This window comes from Castanea sativa, chromosome 3 (assembly GCF_040712315.1).
Source record: "Castanea sativa cultivar Marrone di Chiusa Pesio chromosome 3, ASM4071231v1".
In the NCBI taxonomy this organism is placed as follows: domain Eukaryota; kingdom Viridiplantae; phylum Streptophyta; class Magnoliopsida; order Fagales; family Fagaceae; genus Castanea; species Castanea sativa.
The window spans coordinates 121290-142390 of NC_134015.1; the positions used below are offsets into that span (position 1 = coordinate 121290).

Here is a 21101-nt window from a genome sequence, read left to right on the forward strand (position 1 = left end):
AAGATTTGATGGCTGATGATACGGGTTGAGGTGGGGGAGGGTGACATATAATGGGGTGTAAGGGAAAGTGAGACTAGCTCCAGGTAAAGGGGAAAAAAAGGTGCTACAGGGCATGCACTTTTATATTTTCTTTTATATTGATTTCTAGATTATTACGTAGTAATTTGAAAAAAATTAATAATCATAAATATATGCTGATATGACATACATGATAGATTTTGAAACCTTAATTTATTTTTCTCTAGATTGTTTAATATCTTTACTATTTTATATTATATTTATATTTTTGCTTAGACTAACTTTTTGGTCAATTTATTTAATTTCAAAACAACCAATTTTTATTAAAGTGAATTAAGATTTATTTGGTTAATGTTCAATTAATTTTTCTACGTTCATAAAAGTCTCTATAGATTCAACTTCGTTCTTGCCAAACTATATTTCGGTACAGTTCGTGCACCTGCTAGTACTTTATAAATTTCACAACACCCTCCAAAATTTCCCTACACATCTTATAGTAGCCATAAACTCATATTTAGGTGATATCAAGCCAAATCACTCCTAAAATGCATAAAAGGGCGGCCCATAAAGTCACAGACAAGAAAGGATAGTATTTTCACCCCTACAATTTAGAGTTAACATCAATTTGGTTTCTACATTTTGGTAGCAATCAATTTGTCAATTTGATATGTATTATTTTCATGATGTTGTCAATTTTGTCCCTACTAGACTCATTAACAGAAAGTAATTGCAAATTGAAAATAATATTAACCAAATTGACTGCTATCAAATATTTTAGAAGGACCAAATACAATAACCCTAAAATGTAAGACTTTTTTTTTTTTTTTTATAAGGACTAAAATGTAAGACCTTAAATGGTATTTTTCCCAAAATGTATATTGGCCTGCCCTTGTTTATTAGACCTTTCCCCGGAGATTGTAGTGACTGAATTTTTGTTATATATATACATACACATGTGCGCTCTCTCTCACTCTCTCTCATAAGCCATAATCAATATCAATAGAAGCCTTCAAACATCAAACTTGAACTCAATGGCATTGGCTTGGAAATTGAGATCATCTCATTCTCATTCTCAGGTCGCCTCCCTCCTCTTATCTTTTATCCATTCCTTAGCTCCACTCCCACCCCAAGCTCGTAACAACACAAGAATTTTTCTAAGATCAACGCTTCCAAATCTAAACCCAATATCTATAACATTTTCTTCTTCCATTGACAGACATATAAGGTTGTTTACCTCCGAACCCACAAGTACCAGCAGCAAGATCAACACCAAGGTTAACTTCTCTTTGCCCGATTCAGATGATGATGATGAGGAGGAGGAGGATAACAGCAAAGAAGAAATCATGGACAAAAACAGCAAGCCTCCACCACCTTACGACCCTTTCAACAAGAAGCCAATCATAGAGGAGCCAAATGACCCCAAAGACTTGCAAGAAATCTTCCACAACATGAGGACCAAAGACGGTCTCTTCAACAATGCAGTCAAGATGTTCGACGCTTTGTCCAAAGACGGACTCACCCACGAAGCCTTAGAACTCTTCTCCCAAATCAAGGACAAGGGTCACATGCCCGACGTGGTGGCCCACACTGCCATAATCGAGGCTTACGCCAATGCCGGCCAGCCCAAGGAGTGTCTGAAGGTGTACTTGCGCATGCTTGCGTCTGGGGTGGCCCCTAATGCCTACACTTACACCGTTCTTATCAAAGGACTTGCTAAGAATGCTAACTACATAGGGGATGCAAAGAAGTACGTGATAGAAATGATGGGCAAAGGAATGAGACCCAATGCCGGGACCTACACCGCTCTCTTTGAGGCTTTGGCTAAGGAGCAGAAGGTGGACGAGGCCAGGGAGTTTGTGGAGCAGATGAAGAGTAAGGGATTCGTACCCAATGAGGCGGCTGTGAGGGAGATTCTTAATAACAAGCGGGGACAGGTTTTTTCAACAGTCATCAACGTTCTCTTTGGCAAGTAGAAACTAGAAACTAAATTTCTTTTTTTTCGCTTTTTCGCTTCTTGGACCTTGTACTTGTAACCTGTGTTTTTGGAAACGAGAAAGTAGCTTGCGCATCACCTTTGATTAAGACTTGGTTGGTGGGGATGGTGTAGAAGTAGAACTGGTGCTATGTTTTATTCTTGTCCAGAACTTATATAAAGCTTATCGTGCTCTTTTTTTTTGGTTCATAAGTTATTACCTATAGCCATCTTCTTCCTCTGCTCTTCTTGTACCAGTAGTAGTAGCATCAGCAGCAACGATACTTATAATAGAAGTAATAAATAATTATAACAATAATTATAGAAGTTGCTGGGGAACCATTGTTGGCAAAATATAGATAGAAACCAGCAGTTGGCTAGAGGAAGTCATGAGAGGGGTACTGCAAGTAAGGACGTCTGTCTTTTATGGTTTCCAGTCGTTTGGAACAATGATTAAATAAGTGGTTAATGAGTATACCGGATTTTCCTGTGAAATCTTTCCCTGTTTTGATGGATGGTGAACTTATAGTGAATTTTTATCAATTTTAGATATCACCAAATCCACAAAAAGAATCCCACATCCAGTTATTCAAAATCAAAATAATTTGCATGTTGCTTCAATAACATCTAAAAATAGATGCCTCCATTCAAAATTCTATGTGGTGTCAACCAATGAATTACAAAGCTCTTAACAAGAACTGTTCTTTTCTTTTCTCTTCTCCCCCTACCACGAACCCCCTCCCAATTTTTTCTAATAAGTTAACTACAAAAATCTTTCAAATATAACTAAAATTTTATCATCGGCCTTAGGTCCTAGAATTAATTTAGTAAAGCCTAAGGGTGTTCACCAAACTGTAATAAAACCGCCCGCAAAAAAGCATAGCCGCACTGTACCACAAGTAATAGTGAACCACATACACCGCATGGTACGGTACAGTTTGCAATTTTATAATAAGAAAACTGCACAAACCATACCGCACCCTCTCTATATAGTAATATATTTATTTTTTAATATTAAATATATTATTAATAGTTTAATAACCCCCTAAGTGTTGATTAGAAAATTAAGCCCAAAATATAGAAAAATTAACTCAATAGTTTAAAACTTTGCCCAAAACAAAGGTAAAAAATCAAGTTTGGATTAGCCAAGAAAAGCCCAAAATTTGGAAAAAAAAAAAATTTTGGTTTCAAATCACATCTTATACACCACACCACATGTGACTGCAAATATGAGATACAGTGCAATTATAGTTTTAGCTAAACTCTAAACTACAGTGCACCGCACATATGATTGCAAAAATGAGATATAATAGAATGCTAAAAATGAGTCAAAACCGCATCGCACAACGAACATTCCTAGTAGAGCCTTTAAGCAACTTTTGCATTCGCTTCTTCTCAGAGGAAGGAAAAAAAAAATCACCTTCACCGTTTCTCCTTTTTGATATGTTTGGTTGGGTGTAAAAAGGGGAGAGCATCTTCCATTATTTATTGTGATATGTTATTTCTTTTATTTATTTTTGTTAGTATGACTTTTTCCACTCCTGTTACTGACCTAAATTTTTTCTCTTAGAGAGCACATAGATGATTTGTTAAAGGAAAATGCAAAGCCACTAAAAAAAACAATAAATGAATGTCATAATCACTTTTTTGTGATTGTTGACACATTAATTTAGTAAAAGTGATGTAATAAAATTTATAGTATCCTTAGCATCCTTCTTTGTTAAATTTTAATCATAGGTGATATTCAAATAATGCAGAACACAACAAAAGAAATCTCTATTCTTGGTAAATGTCATCAGTGCCAAGAGATTTTGAATAAAGATATTAAGTTTTACACATATCTAGCAAAAACTTAAAACGGAACAAAATCTTAAAACAGAATGGCCGAAAACACTACATGAGAAAGAGAGAGAGAGAGAGCAGTACAAAGTTGATTCCTATAACTTTTAGTAGCATCTATCAATCTCTAAGGACCCATTGAAGATACCATGTAAAGAAATTATCCAAAACAATTCCAAGCAGCAGCAGCTTCTGAGTTCAGGCCCCCGTAAGGAAAAAAATCTGATGTAGACTAGGGCACTACTAATAGTCTTGCTTGTTTGGGCATTCTGATGCCCTGTGCCCAGACCGCCCACAATTAAAACACGAACCTCCAAAGCTTCTGCAATGTGCATTCCAATGTGTACTTAGTTTTAGAGAGATTTGAACGCTCAAATATGGACAAACGATGACACAATTATGACCTTGTACAACCATAACCTTAAATGCAAAAATTCCAAAGTAAAAACAAAACCCAAAAAAAAGTCTAAGAGGCTATATTCGGTCTGAGCAGGAAATAAGATAATCAATAGCTAACTCAATAACTGTAGACTGTGTCACCCCATTTGTGCTTTCATTTAGGTGAAAATTACTGATTTAAAATATTTGTATCACCCACGTTTTTGGAGAAATAAGTCCAAAACAGTTAAGAGGTGGGAAGAATACTTTTGAGAAAGGTCCTTCAGAAATAAACAGAACACCAAACTGGTCAACAAAAGACAAAAATGCAGGCATTATTTTGCTGCCTCAGATATGTAGAGGACGTAAACATGCAAGAGTAACTTGCATAATTGGGGAAAAAAAAACAATAAATCTTGTGTCTTATATATTATTTTATTCAAACAATAGGACCTTCACTAAATGTTCCTTCAGTTTCGTTCCAACCCCAACCATCCCTCCCACCACTACAGAAATCAATTGCAAATTACTTAAAAAAAGTTTCTTTTTAGCACTTTTAATGTCAATTACTTGTTAGTTTCAAAAACTTAAAATATGTTCTTTTAGGAATTCACAAAAAGAGAGAAATATTAAAAGAGATATACCTGTCACGGGATGATGACCTGTTAGTGTTTGATCGTCTACCTCCAATTAGCCAATCATCCCCACTGCTTTTTGAATTTCGTGACCAGCTGTTGTCAGATCTAAAACTCCGACTACTACTCTTAAATAAACCGTCATCACTATCAGAGCCTCGGCCACTGCCCCAACCCCGTGATGTTCTAGAACCTCCCCTATCTCGAGATCCTCGTCTATTATTCCGATCCCTACCAGAAAACCTGCCATAGGAATCACTTGCAGGCCCATCATCTTGCAGAGCAGGCAACTGTCCCAAAAAATAATCATTTCTGTGTCATTAGTTCAATGCAGGGATTCATACCCAAAGATAGAGACAGACCATAAAACATAAACTCATAGGACAATTTCAAATGAATCAAATAATAGACAGCAGAAGCAACATATGTCACCAGGCAAACGCAACTATAATGACAAAAGGACCAAATTAATAATCAACCTTGGTGATCTTGGAGAGTGTGTTTCCAAGTGGTGTTTGCCTATTCAGTAACTCCTTTGCAATCTCCTCTGGAAGATCAAAAACTGCTCCTTGAACCTGACATTAGCAACATCAGTAATGAGACAATGACCCATTCTGCAAAAGGCAATGCATCAACAAAGAGAAACTAACAAAAAAGGCGAAGCACATTGTAGACACAAACCCTTTCATCTGCAATCATATAAATCTTTCCAACTTCATCAGCAGCTGCTGGATAAACATCCGAAAGAAATCCAGTGACAGATCTAGCAGATAGGTATCTACTAGAATAAGCTGCATCTCGAGTCAATTGCAATGTAATCCATCCCTACAATACAAGGATCGAGTTCAAATGAAATAATCAGAACCCAATAGAAGGCTGCAAATAACAACATAAAATTTTTAAGGTCAATAAAAAGAAGAATACACAAGGATGATTAGCTTTTGCATCATAAATGTTTTCAAAGATAAAATTTATAAGTTGAATATTTCCATAGATGCTGGCATTATGAAACTTCTAAATTGCTTGCAGTGACCATGAGACAAGGGTTATTGGCATTAAAGGATTGAGGTGATTGCACTAAAAATAATTTTTTGGTTCTTTCTTTGCAAGGATGTCTCTGCAACCAAACAAAAAGGCGCTATTTCCTTTGCATACAGTTGGTTGAGTAAATCATTATCTGATGGCAGAATGAACCGTTTACATTCCAATTCTCAAGTACTTTTAATTTTCCAGAGGACAAACTGCTGACAACAAACTATCAGGACTTGTAAGCTTCCAACTGAAAAAGGCTCATGATTTAACTGCTTATTATTGATGAGAGACCATTTACAACTTGTTAACTTCAAACTGAAAATAGAAATCTCATCATTTACCTGCTCATGATTGATGAGAGATCGGGCTGAAGGAGGTCGTGAGAATCCACTCAACTGTGCTAGTGCAGCAGCAAGAGCACCTATTCCCTTTTCTTCAATCAATTTTTGTGCAGTTGGGGTGAAAAACTCTACAGATTCAGGATGAACTCCACTAAGAGTAGCAACTACATGCTCAGCAGATGACTCCAAAACTTCTTCAACAGCCGGTGCACTAACAAACTCAAACTTGCAGCCCACATCACGCTCAAGGGATCTGACCGTTCTCCTCTGGCTACTAGTAAACATCAGAATGGCATTACCTTCCTTTCCTGCTCGTCCGGTACGACCAGAGCGATGCACAAAAGTCTCTGGATCATTGGGAAGTTCATAGTGAATAACCTGGAGAAAGGGTAAAAAGTGAAAACGGATTTTACAATTCATCATCAGAGCAATATGGACCTTAATATTGGAGAGAGGTGTAAAGTGTTGCAAAGAACTTCTAATGAAAGGCAAACTCTTAAAAAATGTAGGTGCAACATCAAATTAGAATTAGGCATGAAGAATTGCTACATGAAAAGCAAGTTGATCTCCAATGGTTGCATTCCCTTAAGTTGAAGCTCAGGAACAAATGTAGTAAAAAAATTTTATATAAGTAAAAAAAAAATTATTGAAAAAAGGGAAAAGGGATAGACATAGAAAAAAAAAAATCAAGTCCTTTTCAAAGAATACAATTTTTTTTTTTGATAAATTTTTCAAAGAATACAAATTACAAAGATAGAAAATCTAAATGCAGTGAAACCACATCTTTGATTAATCTGAAGTTTGATTTCAATCTCAAGTGCAATGGAAGGAACATCATTTACTATTAATTTTTAGAGAAATAAAACATTATATATCTTTTTTTCTTTTGAAAAATAAATAAAAATTTATTATTTTTAAGGTATTTAAAATACCAGGATGGACATGGTATCAGAATCCACAACATTAATACAAGAATTTAATTATGGATCATAAAGCAATTCCATCAACTCACTAGATCAACGTTGGGGATATCAAGTCCACGAGCTGCAACATCAGTGGCAACAAGCACCGTAAATTTCCCTTGTCGAAAACCATTTAATGTTCTCTCCCTCTGATGCTGAGATATATCTCCATGCAAGGCCTCAGAAGCTATGCTATTTGTTAATGACATTGAGACTTCATCGGCATCACGTTTCGTCTGTGTGAAAACAATAGTCTTCCCACCTTTAGCATAAACCTGAAAATTAAAATATCACTCAGAGTTTTTATAAACGATATGATCCCTTTAGATTTGTAATGAAGAAAATAACCCACAGAGATATTGTCATGATGCACCAAGATAAATTAACAATATTTTGTAATAAACTAAAAAGCTAAAAAAGATATTAGAATAAACAACAAAATGAGTTACAAAATTTGCACATATATTTAAGTGGACCTATAAATAAAAGAAAACCCTCAAGTAAAAGAATCAATACTATATATTAAACGTTTACACAAAAGTAACATAAATATTTTAGGTTATTGGGTATCAATACACCAGATAAGAATAATGGAAATGCAGATTCAAATCTACACATAAGTATGAGTGTATAATGATATAATCATGTCTCTCAAAGCATTGGTATATGCCACTAGCCAGTCTCTTGTTCCTCACTGTTTCTTCAATTTGATAAAAATTATGATAAGGTGTGAAGGTTTTGCCTCAGATAGTCAAAACAAATCTATTAATGACTGCCAATCATAAAGTACAAGATAATAGAAGTCTAACGATTCACAAAAAGTAAAAAGAGGGATCCTAAGAATAGTGAATGTAACACAGACTTGTCCCTCACTGAGAAAAACAAGACTACATATGACAGCCAACTCTTACTGTTATAAGATCACTAAGAACGGTCCGCTTTGAAGTTGCAGTGGCTGATAGAGCAAAGAGCTTGATTCCTTCTGCGAGCTTTTCTTCTCGATCACCAACCTATTGAGAAGAGGAGAAAATAACAAAAACAAGATTAAAAATTTACTTCCATACAACTTTAATATTGACATTCAAAATGGAGATTTTCTACACCCTTTTTCTTCATATATAAACAATAATGAAATCTATCATCAAAGCGCAAAAAAGGGGTATAACCCTTGTACACAGGATGTATACGAGAGTAAAATCCAAAATAAACTAAAAACATTTTTACCTCAGAGCATCACCAGAGGCATGTCACATTAAACTAGTTAATACATGATGAGGAACTTGTGGAACTAGACATAAATCCCAGAAGTAAAAAGTCACACATGCTATTAGTGAAAGTTTTCAACTAGGACCTAAATGTATCCATAGAGAGAATGGAAGTTGAAAAAAGTGACATTGCTATCTCACAACTTGATGCTTGCATGAAGTAGTCATTGCACAAAAAAAAAATACTTGTCCCAACAATTTCACACTCCAAAATAAGCTGTACAACATTGACATATCTTTAACTCTAAATTGTGAAACATTAGTGTTAAGAGTAGGTATTATGTTTGAAATATTAGCACTCCCCACCCCCTCCTCCCCCCCCCCCCCCCCCAACCTTCTCCCCCCTTCCTCAAAAAAAGAAAAAGAAAAAAGAAATGAATTTCATAGAGCGAGAGCAATAAACCACATCATAATTTTATTTGTTTTGTCAAATTGACTAGCTGAGTAAACTGAATGAGCCAGATCAGATTATATACAATGAGGCTGGTCACTTTTTTTTTTTTCTCTAATATAAAATAATCATAAAGTGCTCATCCTTTCTGGCACTATAATGAAGCCGGTATGAACTTTATATGAAATAGGTAACACGGTAAGTGCAAGTTTCTGTAAACAACATGAAGTGAACACCCCTTAAAAGGTGGCATTGTAGAGAGATACTAATAAGCAGAATCCCATGAGATTCTCTAAGAAAGAAAAGAAAAGAATACCAAAATAAATAAAATTACCAAATCAATGGTCAATGGATTGTCCAAATATTTCCGTGCCAGTTTCTTCACCCAACTAGGCATAGTGGCGGAGAAAAGCATGCTCTGGCGCTTAGCTGGAAGCTTTTCTAAAATTACTTCCACATCCTCCTCAAAACCAACTGCAAGCATCTGATCAGCTTCATCAAGGACCAAAAATTGAACTTCCCCTAGTTTGAGGCTGCCACCATTTATCAGGTCAATTATTCGACCAGGAGTTCCAACAACCACATCAACTCCACGGGAAAGTGCACTCTGCTGTGTCACATAAGAAACCCCTCCATAAACACAAACAGAATTTAAATATGGTGCAGACTCTTTAATCTCCTTTTCGACTTGCTTTGCTAGCTCACGTGTAGGTGCAAGAACCAGAACTCTAGGAAGAGAACCAGACCGCCTGCAAACAAATCAAAAAATACACCAAATTATAAAACAGATTTCAAAATGATAACTTTTAATAGAAATGATATATGTGAATACCTATGAGGGCCTCTTTGTTCATCCTCTTCAGTAAGTTGTTTAATAATTGGGATCCCAAAGGCTAATGTCTTCCCAGTCCCAGTCTTTGCACGAGCAATGATATCTCGACCTTCTAGTGCAGGGACTAAAACAGCTCTCTACATGATTGAAGAAAAAAAGAATTAGTATTTATCATATTGGTTTTAATACACACCCACAAACTCACACACAAAAAATTATTATCAGAAGAAGAGAAATAATTAATCCAGCATAAAAGATAGACATTGCGAATAAAGCAAACAAACATTTGGAAACTATAATAGAAACAGCAGCAGAGCATGAAAAAGAGAAAAACCAGAAATTTTAGAATCTTGGAAATGAAATAAGAAGAGGTGGGTTATTATGTCAAGTGCACTATAGTAGTCACAAAATACCATATAAAGTTGTAATCAGGAAAAAGGAAAAAGAGACTATTGAATATTCAGCAGTTCAACATCATGAGAGAATCACAAGTGCACTTCAAATAATGGTAGTATGGAATGAAAGAAATATTTTGCAGCAAGTAATTGAACTGTTTAGATAACCAAGGACGGCACTCAAACGGCTCATATACAAATTAAATTAATAAATATGCATAAAAAAATATTAAAAACCAATAAGAAATTGCCATAGCAGTGTCAGAGAAGCCAATGAGTTGAAATGGCACTTCCTCCTCCCATAAGAACTGATGGAAAGTGAGATTATGGGTTCAAAACTAATTCTACTCATGTATAGCTACCAATAAAGAAGAGGAAAAATGGAGGGTGAGGTCATGGGTTTAAGAGCCACTATAACGCACTAATTAAAGAGTGCCCTAAGAGACCAAAAATAAGGCATATTGAATGATATTTTTATGCATTTTTTTTTAAATGAAATTAAATCAAACTATGAAGAAAAACAAGCACAACCACAATGAATTGTTAGCGTTATAGAAATTAGTGGTATTGCAGCTCATGATTGAATACTTAATATTGACAAACCTTAACCTTAACCTTAAGGCATATTCCTTAACAAAACCCCATAACATTGTAACTTAAGTGAAGACCAATTTCAGAACTTATCCAAGCAAATATCTAAAATGGTGATACTATAAGCAGCAGCATATTTACTAGTACAAAATGACAAAATAATAAGAATATTCAAGCTATTGAGTTTTCCAATTAGCCAACGAATTAAGCATAGAGAACCAACAAAAAGAAAAAAAAAATTTTGAGAGAGAGGATAAAATACTTGAATGGGGAAGAGGTGAGTAATGCCACGTTTGTGAAGTGATTGAACAAGGGGCTGAGGCAAGCCCAATTCGGAAACGGCGAGCTCATGGTCGTCCTCAGGAGAAGTAGAAGTAGAAGTAGCAGTAGCGTCGGAAGAATCATCGTCATCGTAATAAGAATCGAGAGCCCCGAGGCCCTTGAAAGCCTCTTCACTGAGGACTGAGGAATTAGGAGTGGCAATAGCGGAGGGAACCAAACTGAGAGAGTGGTGAGGCTTATGGTTTTGGGTTTGGTTGGTGTTGTAATAGGCTTTGAGAACATAGTTGAAGTGAAGAAGGGACTTGTTGTCGTTAGTGGCTGCTGGGGTTGTTCTTCTATAGAGTTCCAGAGTGGGAGTATGGTAAATTGATGAGACGCCTATAAAAGACGCCATTTTGGTAAATGGGGTTGTGACTAGTGTGAGGTGAATCAATATGTTTGCTCCAATCAAAACTACCACAAGAAAACAGTAGAGAGTGAGAGTGAGAGTGAGAGTGAGAGAGGTAGAGGCGGCTTTGTTTATTGAAGAAGAGGGATAGATAGATAGATAAGGTGAGAGAAACAGAGGCACAGTGACTACAGAAAGACACAGAGTGAACCCCAAAATAAGAGAGAGAAAGATAAGGGCTCTCCACGACCTACTGAAAATGTATGGCCTTTCCTACCTCCACCTCCTTTTATTTATAAACACTCACTCACCGCTGTTTTTCCTCCTGTAGATATTTCTTCTCCACTTGGCCCAGCCAGCCAAAACCCATACCTTCAATTCTCTGCCCTATGGACCTCAAAAATATCTATGACTACAGGGCCTGTCTCCCTATTACTTGTTGGATTGGGCTTGCTTAACCCATATACCAAGGCCCTGCTCAATTCTTCAACATTTACCTCTCCTTCCGACTCCAACCACCTATTCTACATTTTTTTTTTTGAGAAAATTTCAACCACCTCTTCTACATTTCGGTTCTTCCTATTCATCAATGTAATAAATTATCATCCCAAAACAAAAACAAAAACAAAAAATCAACCTACTAAATATAGAAAAAATATGTAATTTAATTGTTCGACTTTTAAAATATTAAATTATGTTTTTTTTTTTAAGTAAGAGTTGTAACTTCATATTTTAATTAAGTTTTAGTCAAACTTTACTCTACTCAAATTTTGTTAATGTGAGTTGTCTTATCATACTCTAAGATATAAACACATAAATCTTAAATTGAGATAAATAAAAAATTATTACACTAAAAATAAAAAGCTTTTACAAAGGGCGTACAATAAGCCTAGTATTTGAGAAAGTGTTATCAATATAGTTTCTCCCCTTTTTTTTTTTTTCTTTTTTCTTTTTTAGAGTGAAAACCAATATATCCTTGGGAGTATTGGAATATTTGAAGACAGAAGGATTAAATGGTCGCTTAGGAGAGGACAGAGACAGACATATCTGGATTCTGGAATATGTATTGTACACCCTGTAATCAGTATTTAGTTACACCATTTTTTTTTTTTTTTTATCTCTCTCTCTCTCTCTCTCTCTTGAATTTTATATTATTTAAAGTCGGTTGTCTTTTTTTGTTTTTTTTTTGGTTGGTTGGTTGGTTTTGGGGAGGTTAGAGAATCGTAGAAAACAGGAGTAGAGAGTAGAGATGAGATGATCTACAGTGTTTAAGTGAATAAGAAATAGGAATAGCCGCCATTAACATTATTGTCTGCCACTGAAACCCCGGGCCTTTCCTTCTTTCTTCTCTGCTCTGCTCTCTCCACTTTTACATATTACATTTTCAGACTCAGATCCGCCCTCCCTTCCCTGTCCCGATCTCCAATCAGGTAATTAAAATCAAACTACTTCTTTTATTCATTACTACTTTTCATCTTATTGCTTCATTACCAAACACTCCGCCCCTTTTTTTCTTTGTCCGCAGCCAATTATTATTTATATAATAATATGAATTAGGGTTTCTACAATTTCGCGCTGTAATTCAAATCCAACAATTCCTATTTCCTACCAATAACATCAACTATACTCTACCTCAGGTTTGATTTGCTACTTCTCTATATTTAGGTTTTTTTTTTTTTTTTTTTTTTTAAACTAATTTTTGTTGTTGGTGTTGGTGTTGGTGTTGTTATTGATTTGTGGGTGCGAAGGAATGGGGGAAGCAGTACCAATCTATCTTAGCATAGTTGCATTTATTTGCACAGTGGGAGCCATTGTTCTTGCTGTTAGGCACATCTACAGGCACCTTATGAATTACACCGAACCTACTTATCAGCGCTTTATTGTCCGCATCATCTTCATGGTGCCGGTGAGTGCTGTCCTGTCCTAATATCTTCTTCTTTTTATTTGTAATGAATTCATATGCTGCTAACCTAGCCTAGGGATTATGTTTATGTGAATAATGTGTCTACCACTGAATCTGATGATTTCAAATGGGCAAATGTATCAATACCACGCCTTCTTGCTACTCATTTTCTGACAAGTTTAAGTAGTGTCTGTGTCTTTTAACATCTAAAGCCTTCTTTCTTTCTTTTTTTATAAGTAACAGAAGAAATTTTATTTTTTTTTAAAAAAAAACACCAAGTACACCGGAAGTGTACTACAGTGGCACAAATCAAGAACCTAGATTACAACAATCATAAGATCAGGGAGAGAAAAACAAGAATAAGAAGGCAAAACTAAACTCCACTCAAGGAGATTATGGAAAAAGAAAAACTTAATGTCAAGAATAGACCATTCACAATCCTCAAAACATCTAGCATTCCACTCTCGCCTTAAGCACCAAAACAAACAATGTGGCACAAACCTCCATAAACCTATATTTTTTATGTCTACCAAACTTCCCCTATCAAGAAGCTAACAGCTCACTAACTTTATACGGCATAACATAATGTATACCAAACAAACTAAATACCATAGACCACAACTCATATGCTATAGGACAATGAAGAAGAAGAAGATGATCCACCGATGCCCCGCACCTTTTACACATAAAGCACCACTTTTTTTTTTTTAATAAATACACATAAAGCACCACTCTAACATTGCAACATGCCTCTTCCAAAGATTATCCGTAATTAAGATCTTACCTAAGGCAGCAGTCCAAGAAAAGAACGCTACTCTGGGAGAACCTTTGATTGCCACACCATTTTCCAAGGAAAAATCAATGACAGAGTGAGGAGATAAAGAGTGACCTCGAACCTCAAAACCTCTCCTAATTGCTGGCTTCTAGGAAAGTTTGTCATCACCAACACCCCGCACATTTGTGGAATAAAGCACAACCCAAAACAGATCCAATGATTCTGACTCCCAATCTTGTGGTGGACAACAGAACCGAATGTCCCATTGAAGCCTCCCATCAGAGAAATGCATCACCTCCGACACAGAAGACTCCCTTGTCCGACTAATACTATACAATTCTTGAAATGCTTTCTTAAGAGAACAATCCCTGCACCATACATCCGCCCAAAAATTTATCCTAGTACCATCACCCACATCAAACCGAAGAAATTTAGAAAAGTCCAACCAACCACGTCTAATGGATTTCCACATGCTAACACCATAGGTCCCTAACACCAGTTTGGTACACCAACCACCCCCTTCAACCTTATATTTCGCCTCAATGACCTTCCTCCAAAGGGCATCTCTCTCCGTTCCATATCTCCACAACCATTTACCTAACAAAGCAGAATTAAATCTTCTCAACTGCCAAATCCCTAAACCACCATTCTGCACTGGCATACAAACCTTAGACCATTCCACCAGAGGAACCTTAGAAGCATCAATACCACTCCAAAGAAAGTCTCTCTGTATTTTCTCCATATAATTAGCCACCTTTACTAGAATAGGAAGGAGAGAAAGGAAATAAGTAGGTAAAGTAGACAGAGTACTCTTAATAAGAGTTACTTTGCCTCAATGACCTTCCTCCGAAGGGCATCTCTCTCCGTTCCATATCTCCACAACCATTTGCCTAACAAAGCAGAATTAAATCTTCTCAACTACCAAATCCCTAAACCACTATTCTGCACTGGCATACAAACCTTAGACCATTCCACCAGAGGAACCTTAGAAGCATCAATACCACTCCAAAGAAAGTCTCTCTGTATTTTCTCCATACAAGTAGCCACCTTTACTAGAATAGGAAGGAGAGAAGAAATAAGTAGGTAAAGTAGACAGAGTACTCTTAATAAGAATTACTCTGCCCCCCCCCCCCCCCAGATAAAGACAACCTCTTCCACCTAGCTAAACGCCGCCCCATCTTGAAAACTGGGTTCCAATAAAAAGACATCTAGTGTTCGACACTTAAAATGTATCAAAAAACTATCTGAAATGGGTCACAACTTTATTTCAATTTGAAGGAATATGGTCAAATGTGGCCATTCAAATCTATGCTCTGCAGCATGCATACAAAATTGTTGGTTATGATTTGATGATTTTGGACTTTATATCTTCTTTCAATAGTTAACCTCCATTGGTCTTGACATCTGCAAAAGGCTGCACAAAATGCTAACTTGTATTGCAGTATTTTCAGCAATGTGTTGATTTTTTGTTTTTTTTAACAGGTTTATGCTCTAATGTCTTTCTTGTCCCTGGTTTTACCAGCTGCCTCAATCTATTTCAATTCATTTCGGGAAGTGTAAGTTCTTCTGTGTTTGTGTATAATGTTGATCACTGCAATTTTTACTGGAAAAAAATATATTTTATTGTTCACTTTGATTTCTGTCTTATCTTATATTTATGCTGTTCGTCTCCCCTTGTTTTGTTTGACTCTAGAGAGCAAATGGTATTGGGTTACAAATGTCAGTAGAATTTCACCCAAATTAACCCATGCATTAGATTGCTCTAGAAAGCAACCATCTTTGTGGCAAGAAGTTCACCACAAGTCATCTATAAACTAGGAAGCACGGGTGCGGCGTTTGGGCCGCCGCACCCGCGTCCAACGCGGCCCGACGCGGGGACGCGCAGGCAACGCCGCTGCCTGCGCGTCCGTGCCGCGTCAGGCATTGAGAAAATAATTTTTTCGGCACAATTCACGCCGTCACGCGCGAAATCGGGCCGATTCGGCCAAAATCGGTCCGTATCAGGCACAACACCGATACCGGCTAAATCGGCCGATACGGCCAAGATTCAACAAAAAAAAAAAAACGGGTGCGCAACGCATCGTTTTACTTGGCCGAAGAAAAAAAAAAAAGTGCAAGCGGTGCGTTTGGAAAAAAACAAAAGCCCTATAGCTCTCACTCTCAGCCAAAACTCTCATTTCTCTTCAATTCTTTTTCACTCAGTTCGGTTCTGCTCTCAGTCTCAGCCGACCCAGCCCTGCCTCTTAAATCTTCATTTTTCTTCAAACTTGTGAGTTGTATTTTAATTTTCGAACATCATGGAATGTTTATATAATGGAGTTGTATTCTAGTTATTATTTACTATTGTTCTTAAATTTGGTATATGTTTATATAATGTGAAAAAAGTATGTTTAGCAATATATTAAAAATATAAATAAAAATATTTTTAATAATTTTTTAATCGCCGCACCCCGCCGCACCCGCACCCTACTTTTTCAGAAATTGCCGAGTCCTACACCCGCACCTGAATCCCGAAACGCACCCGGGCTTCATAGTCTATGAATGAATGGTGTTGGAATGGTGGAAGAGGTGCTTATGATGATAGGGATTGTGATGATGGTGGCAGTGGTATTATTAATGGCAAAGGCTGCGGTTGTTTTGCAAAAGCAGCAGTGCCATTGCCATTGATGGCAATACAATCAATTGAACATTATTAAAATGACACATTTTTTGGACAAATGTTAATTAGCATTATTTTACTTATTAAAATGACACCCTTTTGTGCTATTTTAGTTGGAATGTGAGCCTTGGATTCCTCCTATAATAATGCCCTTTATATGCCATTTGGTTCAGGAAATAGAATATGCCCCTAGCATCCAAATTCTCGAAAATGTGATGCCTGAATATTTGAATTCCCTGAAATTTAATTTCAATGTTTGGATTGATTATAAATTTGATATGATTTCGAAAGTCTGACATTCATGACTATAGGAATTAGGAAGTGAGAAAGAGTTATTTTAGAAGCAAAAACTTTTCCAAAGCCTTTACTTATCCAAAAAAAAGAGTATATGAAATCCCTATATTTCAAAACAACTTTTTAGAAAGGAGAGATAGTAGAAGGATTGGCTAAGTGAGAAGAGGGTTACATTTATGTTGGTTAGAGGATATTGAATGTGGGTATTCTTTTCATTTCTTTAATAAAAGAGAAGTTTACCAAGCATTGGGAAAGTAGATACCCAACTATCTTCATGGTTCTCTGTATTTCACTAAACTGAGGTTTAGGGAGAATCTAGATGTTTGGATTCATTTTCACTATTTGTGCCAAAACATAGTTGAGTAAATAGCTAGTATACTACCATTGTCCCTCTGATCCTTTTGTAACACTGTTTTTCAATAGAAATCTTCACTCATAAAATTTATAAAAAAAAAAGGGCATTTGCAACAAAACAAAGGAATTCCTAGGAACTCTTCTCCCAATGACTTTGAAATATGCTTTGAACCAATTGCTGCCACATTAGGATTTTGTAGATCCTTATCTTATTGAACTTAACATTATAACTTTCAACTTAGAAAACTTAAGTCCCTTCCCACCCACGTAATTTGTCCTCCAATTCCTTTAAATGCACCTGCAAATAGCTCGTATGAGATTCATCATATAGTTATTTGGGGGGGAGCTAATATACTGTATATTTGTTTCAGTTCTACTTAGAAGTTTGTCCTTTGTCTAGTGATTTAACTAAAGCTTCCACCAAAAAATAAAAAGTAGACCAGTTTTTCTAAGCAACAAGAGTTGAATCCAGTCTTCTAATTTTTTTCGCATGGCTATCTTTGTGAGAAGATTTTACTGCTTTATGAATTTTTGAATGTAACTTGAAGTGAAGATGTATTATGATCATCCATGTTACATGTTTGGTACTTGAATGAAGTGTTTAACTTATTAAAAATCTGTTGCAGAAGCTTGTTATTTGATAATTTTTCTTTTTCATTGTCTTGCTTTCTCCACAACAGTGAATAAAAATTGCTTTATTATTATTTCAAAAACAAAAAAAAAGGAATATGTCTATAGCTGCCTGAGTTTTTATGAGCTTTTTTTTTTGGAAAAAAAAATTAGGGGATTATAAGAAGCTGTGTTTATTGACTTATTCACAAATATCATTTATGGTTAATTATTATAATAATCATTATATCTATGTTTTAACTGTTTCAGTTATGAAGCGTGGGTCATCTATAATTTCCTGTCATTGTGCCTGGGATGGGTTGGTGGACCAGGAGCTGTTGTACTAAGTTTAAGTGGTCGGGTTCTGAAGCCATCATGGTATCTGATGACATGTTGCCTTCCTCCCATACCTCTGGATGGGTGAGTTTCTAATAACAAAAGTCTATGATTTTACTCATACTTATGCACGTCTGTGGAAGAAGAGTTCCCTCCCCCCCCCCCCTCTTCCACCCCCCTTCTCTCTCTTCTCTTGCAAAACTCACAAATTTGTTATACTTGGGGATTGCTTCTGTCCATTATCTAAGTCCTTGAAGGTTTTTTTTTAAAATAACTGTAGCAGCACTCTTGATATGTATGAATTAGTTGGCATACTGATTTACATGTATGGATTTAGCTTCTCTGCACCTTTTAAAGGCCTGTCTATAAGTCAAAACTTGCTGGGATATTATAATCAGTTATTTTAGTCTTTCAATAACAATGATTTATCTGAATACTGCATCCTTGGATTTGTTTGATTAGCTCTCATTTCTGAAATTGTTTATGCAGGCGTTTCATACGTAGGTGCAAGCAGGGGTGTTTGCAGTTTGTCATTTTGAAGCCTATTTTAGTTGCTGTTACGCTCATACTTTATGCAAAAGGAAAATATGAAGATGGAAATTTCAGTCCAAATCAATCATACTTGTATCTCACAATTATCTATACAATCTCATATACAATGGCTCTTTATGCTTTGGCATTGTTTTATCTGGCATGCAAAGATCTGCTTCAGCCATTTAATCCAGTCCCAAAGTTTATTTTAATCAAATCGGTTGTTTTCCTGACTTATTGGCAGGTACAGCATTGATACTTGTTCTCTCTCTCTCTCTCTCTCTCTCTCTCTCACGCACACATGCACGCATGCGCCTAGTTTATTACTGAATGGGAGTTGCTGAATGCATTTTTTTTTTAGAAAATTTTCTGTAAGTTGAAATTGTAGCCTCTTCCACCGTCTTTCTGATTTTCTTGTTTGTATTTTAGGGTGTTTTGGTTTTCCTTGCTGCAAAGTCTGGATTCATTAAGGATGCAGAGGAAGCTGCTGAATTTCAAAATTTCATCATATGTGTTGAGATGCTTATTGCTGCTGTGGGCCACCTCTATGCATTTCCATACAAAGAGTATGCTGGTGCAAATATTGGTGTCTCCCGTGGTTTGACAGGAAGCCTTGCACACGCCTTAAAGTTAAATGACTTTTACCATGACACGGTCCACCAGGTGAACTGTACAATTCCATCTCACTCTCTCTCTCTCTCTCTCTCTCTCATGCTTTGAATGCATTTGACATGCTTTCCCTTAAGGTTTGCTTACACACAGGCCTTAATAAGGCTTCTGAATTCTCTCTTTGGGCTTTGCTATACTCTAGTCGATGATCACTCATTACCTTTTTGCAGTTTGCACCAACATACCATGATTATGTTCTTTACAATCACAATGAGGGTGATGAGGGAACACGGAAGTATCGGTCACGCACCTTTGTGCCAACTGGTCCTGAGATGGAATCTGTAAGAAGAAACAAACATATGTTTGGAAACAAGTTGGATGACATACAGCTTTCCAGTCTCTCATCTTCTAGTTCCAGTACTCCCAAAAATCCTGACACTGTAACTGATTCTACACAATCTGATGTGATGAAATCTTCTCTGCTTGTGGATACCTCAAATACATTTTCTGAGCCGTATGATATGTCACTTATTGAATTGGATGTGTCCAATTATCCTTCCAAAGTTCCTGCAGTAAATGAAACTGGGACCAGATGACAAGAGCGTTATGAAACTGTGAGGGACAGGTAAGAAGACCCTGCTTTTAAATGAAAGAAAGGGGTTAAGAAGAATTGCAAATGTTGTTTCTGAATTGTGAAGGCTGATTGGCCTACTGTGTGCTGATATTGGTGTCAAGTACTTTTTAGAGTTTTGAAGCTTGCAGTTCTCCCTCTCTCTGTTGGTTTGAAGCACTATACCCGCCGATATTAGGCTTCCCACTTAAATGGAATATGGCCTTTTCAGTGTGTAGATTGTAGATAGAAAACTTGCAACATTACATTTTTTTAACATGAAATTAAAAATTCAAAGTTACTGTTTCCCGTCGGATGTCATACACTGGCTCTGTCATTGCATTCATTTTTTTAGGGTTTTCATTATTGGCTTACAACTGTTGGTATTTTCAATTAAAATTTGCATTGTTGTAGTATGCAAGGATTGTGCTCTCTCTCTCTCTCTCTCTCTCTCTCTCTCTCTCTCTCTCTCTCTCTCTCTCTCTCTCGGGTGGGCTCTCCCACCTTTTCTGGGGCAAAGGAGATATTGTACCTGGGAAATGAGTAGCTTTTAGAAAACAACAGTGTGTATTGTGCAGTCTGTTTGTTGATGGCTTGGCTCACAACAGATGTACAAAGTTGGAAAACTCTGCTTATATACGACAGCAAGTATTTATATGTGCATCATCCCCAACAATGTCCCTAGAAGTAAGATCTTCTGTTCATAGACTGGCTTATATTCAATATGAATTGTTTGAGCGTTCAATGATGTTCAAAGCTTAAAATTGTAGCATTTGCATGGTATTGGAAGTGATCGCATTCTGTTTTCCATATTTTTTATCTGATTATCGTATATTCTTACTCTAGAATTTTGTTGAAATGATGGTGTTATGAAGAGAATTCTCAAATGGTCTGCACCAGCCTCCAGCGGTGCCTCCCAACATCTTAAGACTTAGATCAGAATTTCTTTTTTTTCGAAGTTACTTAGCTGGAGCAGAAATAAACAAAAGTGTGTAGTCTGGCTCCAGATTGTGCCTTCATGATTCTTAGTGTAGAAGTAAATCGTGGGTAGCCTTAGGATGACATGTGGCTCTCTCTCTCTCTCTCTCTCTCTCTCTCTC

General features: G+C 36.5%; 3 protein-coding genes across 5 annotated transcripts; 2 read left to right on the forward strand and 1 right to left on the reverse strand.

Annotated features, from left to right (window-relative positions):
• The first annotated feature begins 942 nt into the window (after positions 1-942).
• On the forward strand, positions 943-2200 carry LOC142627542 (uncharacterized). The gene has a single exon (XM_075801420.1). The coding sequence runs from the start codon at positions 1050-1052 to the stop codon at positions 1989-1991; it is 942 nt and encodes a 313-aa protein (XP_075657535.1). The 5' UTR covers positions 943-1049; the 3' UTR covers positions 1992-2200.
• Positions 2201-3746: 1546 nt separating this feature from the next.
• On the reverse strand, positions 3747-11632 carry LOC142627853 (DEAD-box ATP-dependent RNA helicase 3, chloroplastic). The gene is made up of 10 exons (XM_075801741.1): positions 10914-11632; positions 9666-9802; positions 9168-9582; positions 8089-8187; positions 7228-7452; positions 6216-6593; positions 5524-5667; positions 5322-5417; positions 4852-5132; positions 3747-4151 (listed from the first exon to the last, which is right to left on the reverse strand). The coding sequence occupies exons 1-10, from the start codon at positions 11325-11327 to the stop codon at positions 4073-4075; spliced, it is 2268 nt and encodes a 755-aa protein (XP_075657856.1). The 5' UTR covers positions 11328-11632; the 3' UTR covers positions 3747-4072.
• Positions 11633-12416: 784 nt separating this feature from the next.
• Positions 12417-20322, forward strand: LOC142628335 (uncharacterized). 3 transcript variants are annotated; one of them, XM_075802436.1, is made up of 8 exons: positions 12417-12751; positions 12847-12958; positions 13070-13227; positions 15482-15555; positions 18186-18335; positions 18741-19026; positions 19212-19445; positions 19622-20322. In XM_075802436.1, the coding sequence occupies exons 3-8, from the start codon at positions 13072-13074 to the stop codon at positions 19985-19987; spliced, it is 1266 nt and encodes a 421-aa protein (XP_075658551.1). In that variant the 5' UTR covers positions 12417-12751; positions 12847-12958; positions 13070-13071; the 3' UTR covers positions 19988-20322. The 3 variants fall into 3 exon arrangements, with proteins under 3 accessions (XP_075658551.1, XP_075658553.1, XP_075658552.1); XM_075802437.1 differs by having other exon boundaries at positions 12531-12751; positions 12879-12958; XM_075802438.1 differs by lacking the exon at positions 12847-12958 and having other exon boundaries at positions 12530-12751.
• The last annotated feature ends 779 nt before the right edge of the window (positions 20323-21101 follow it).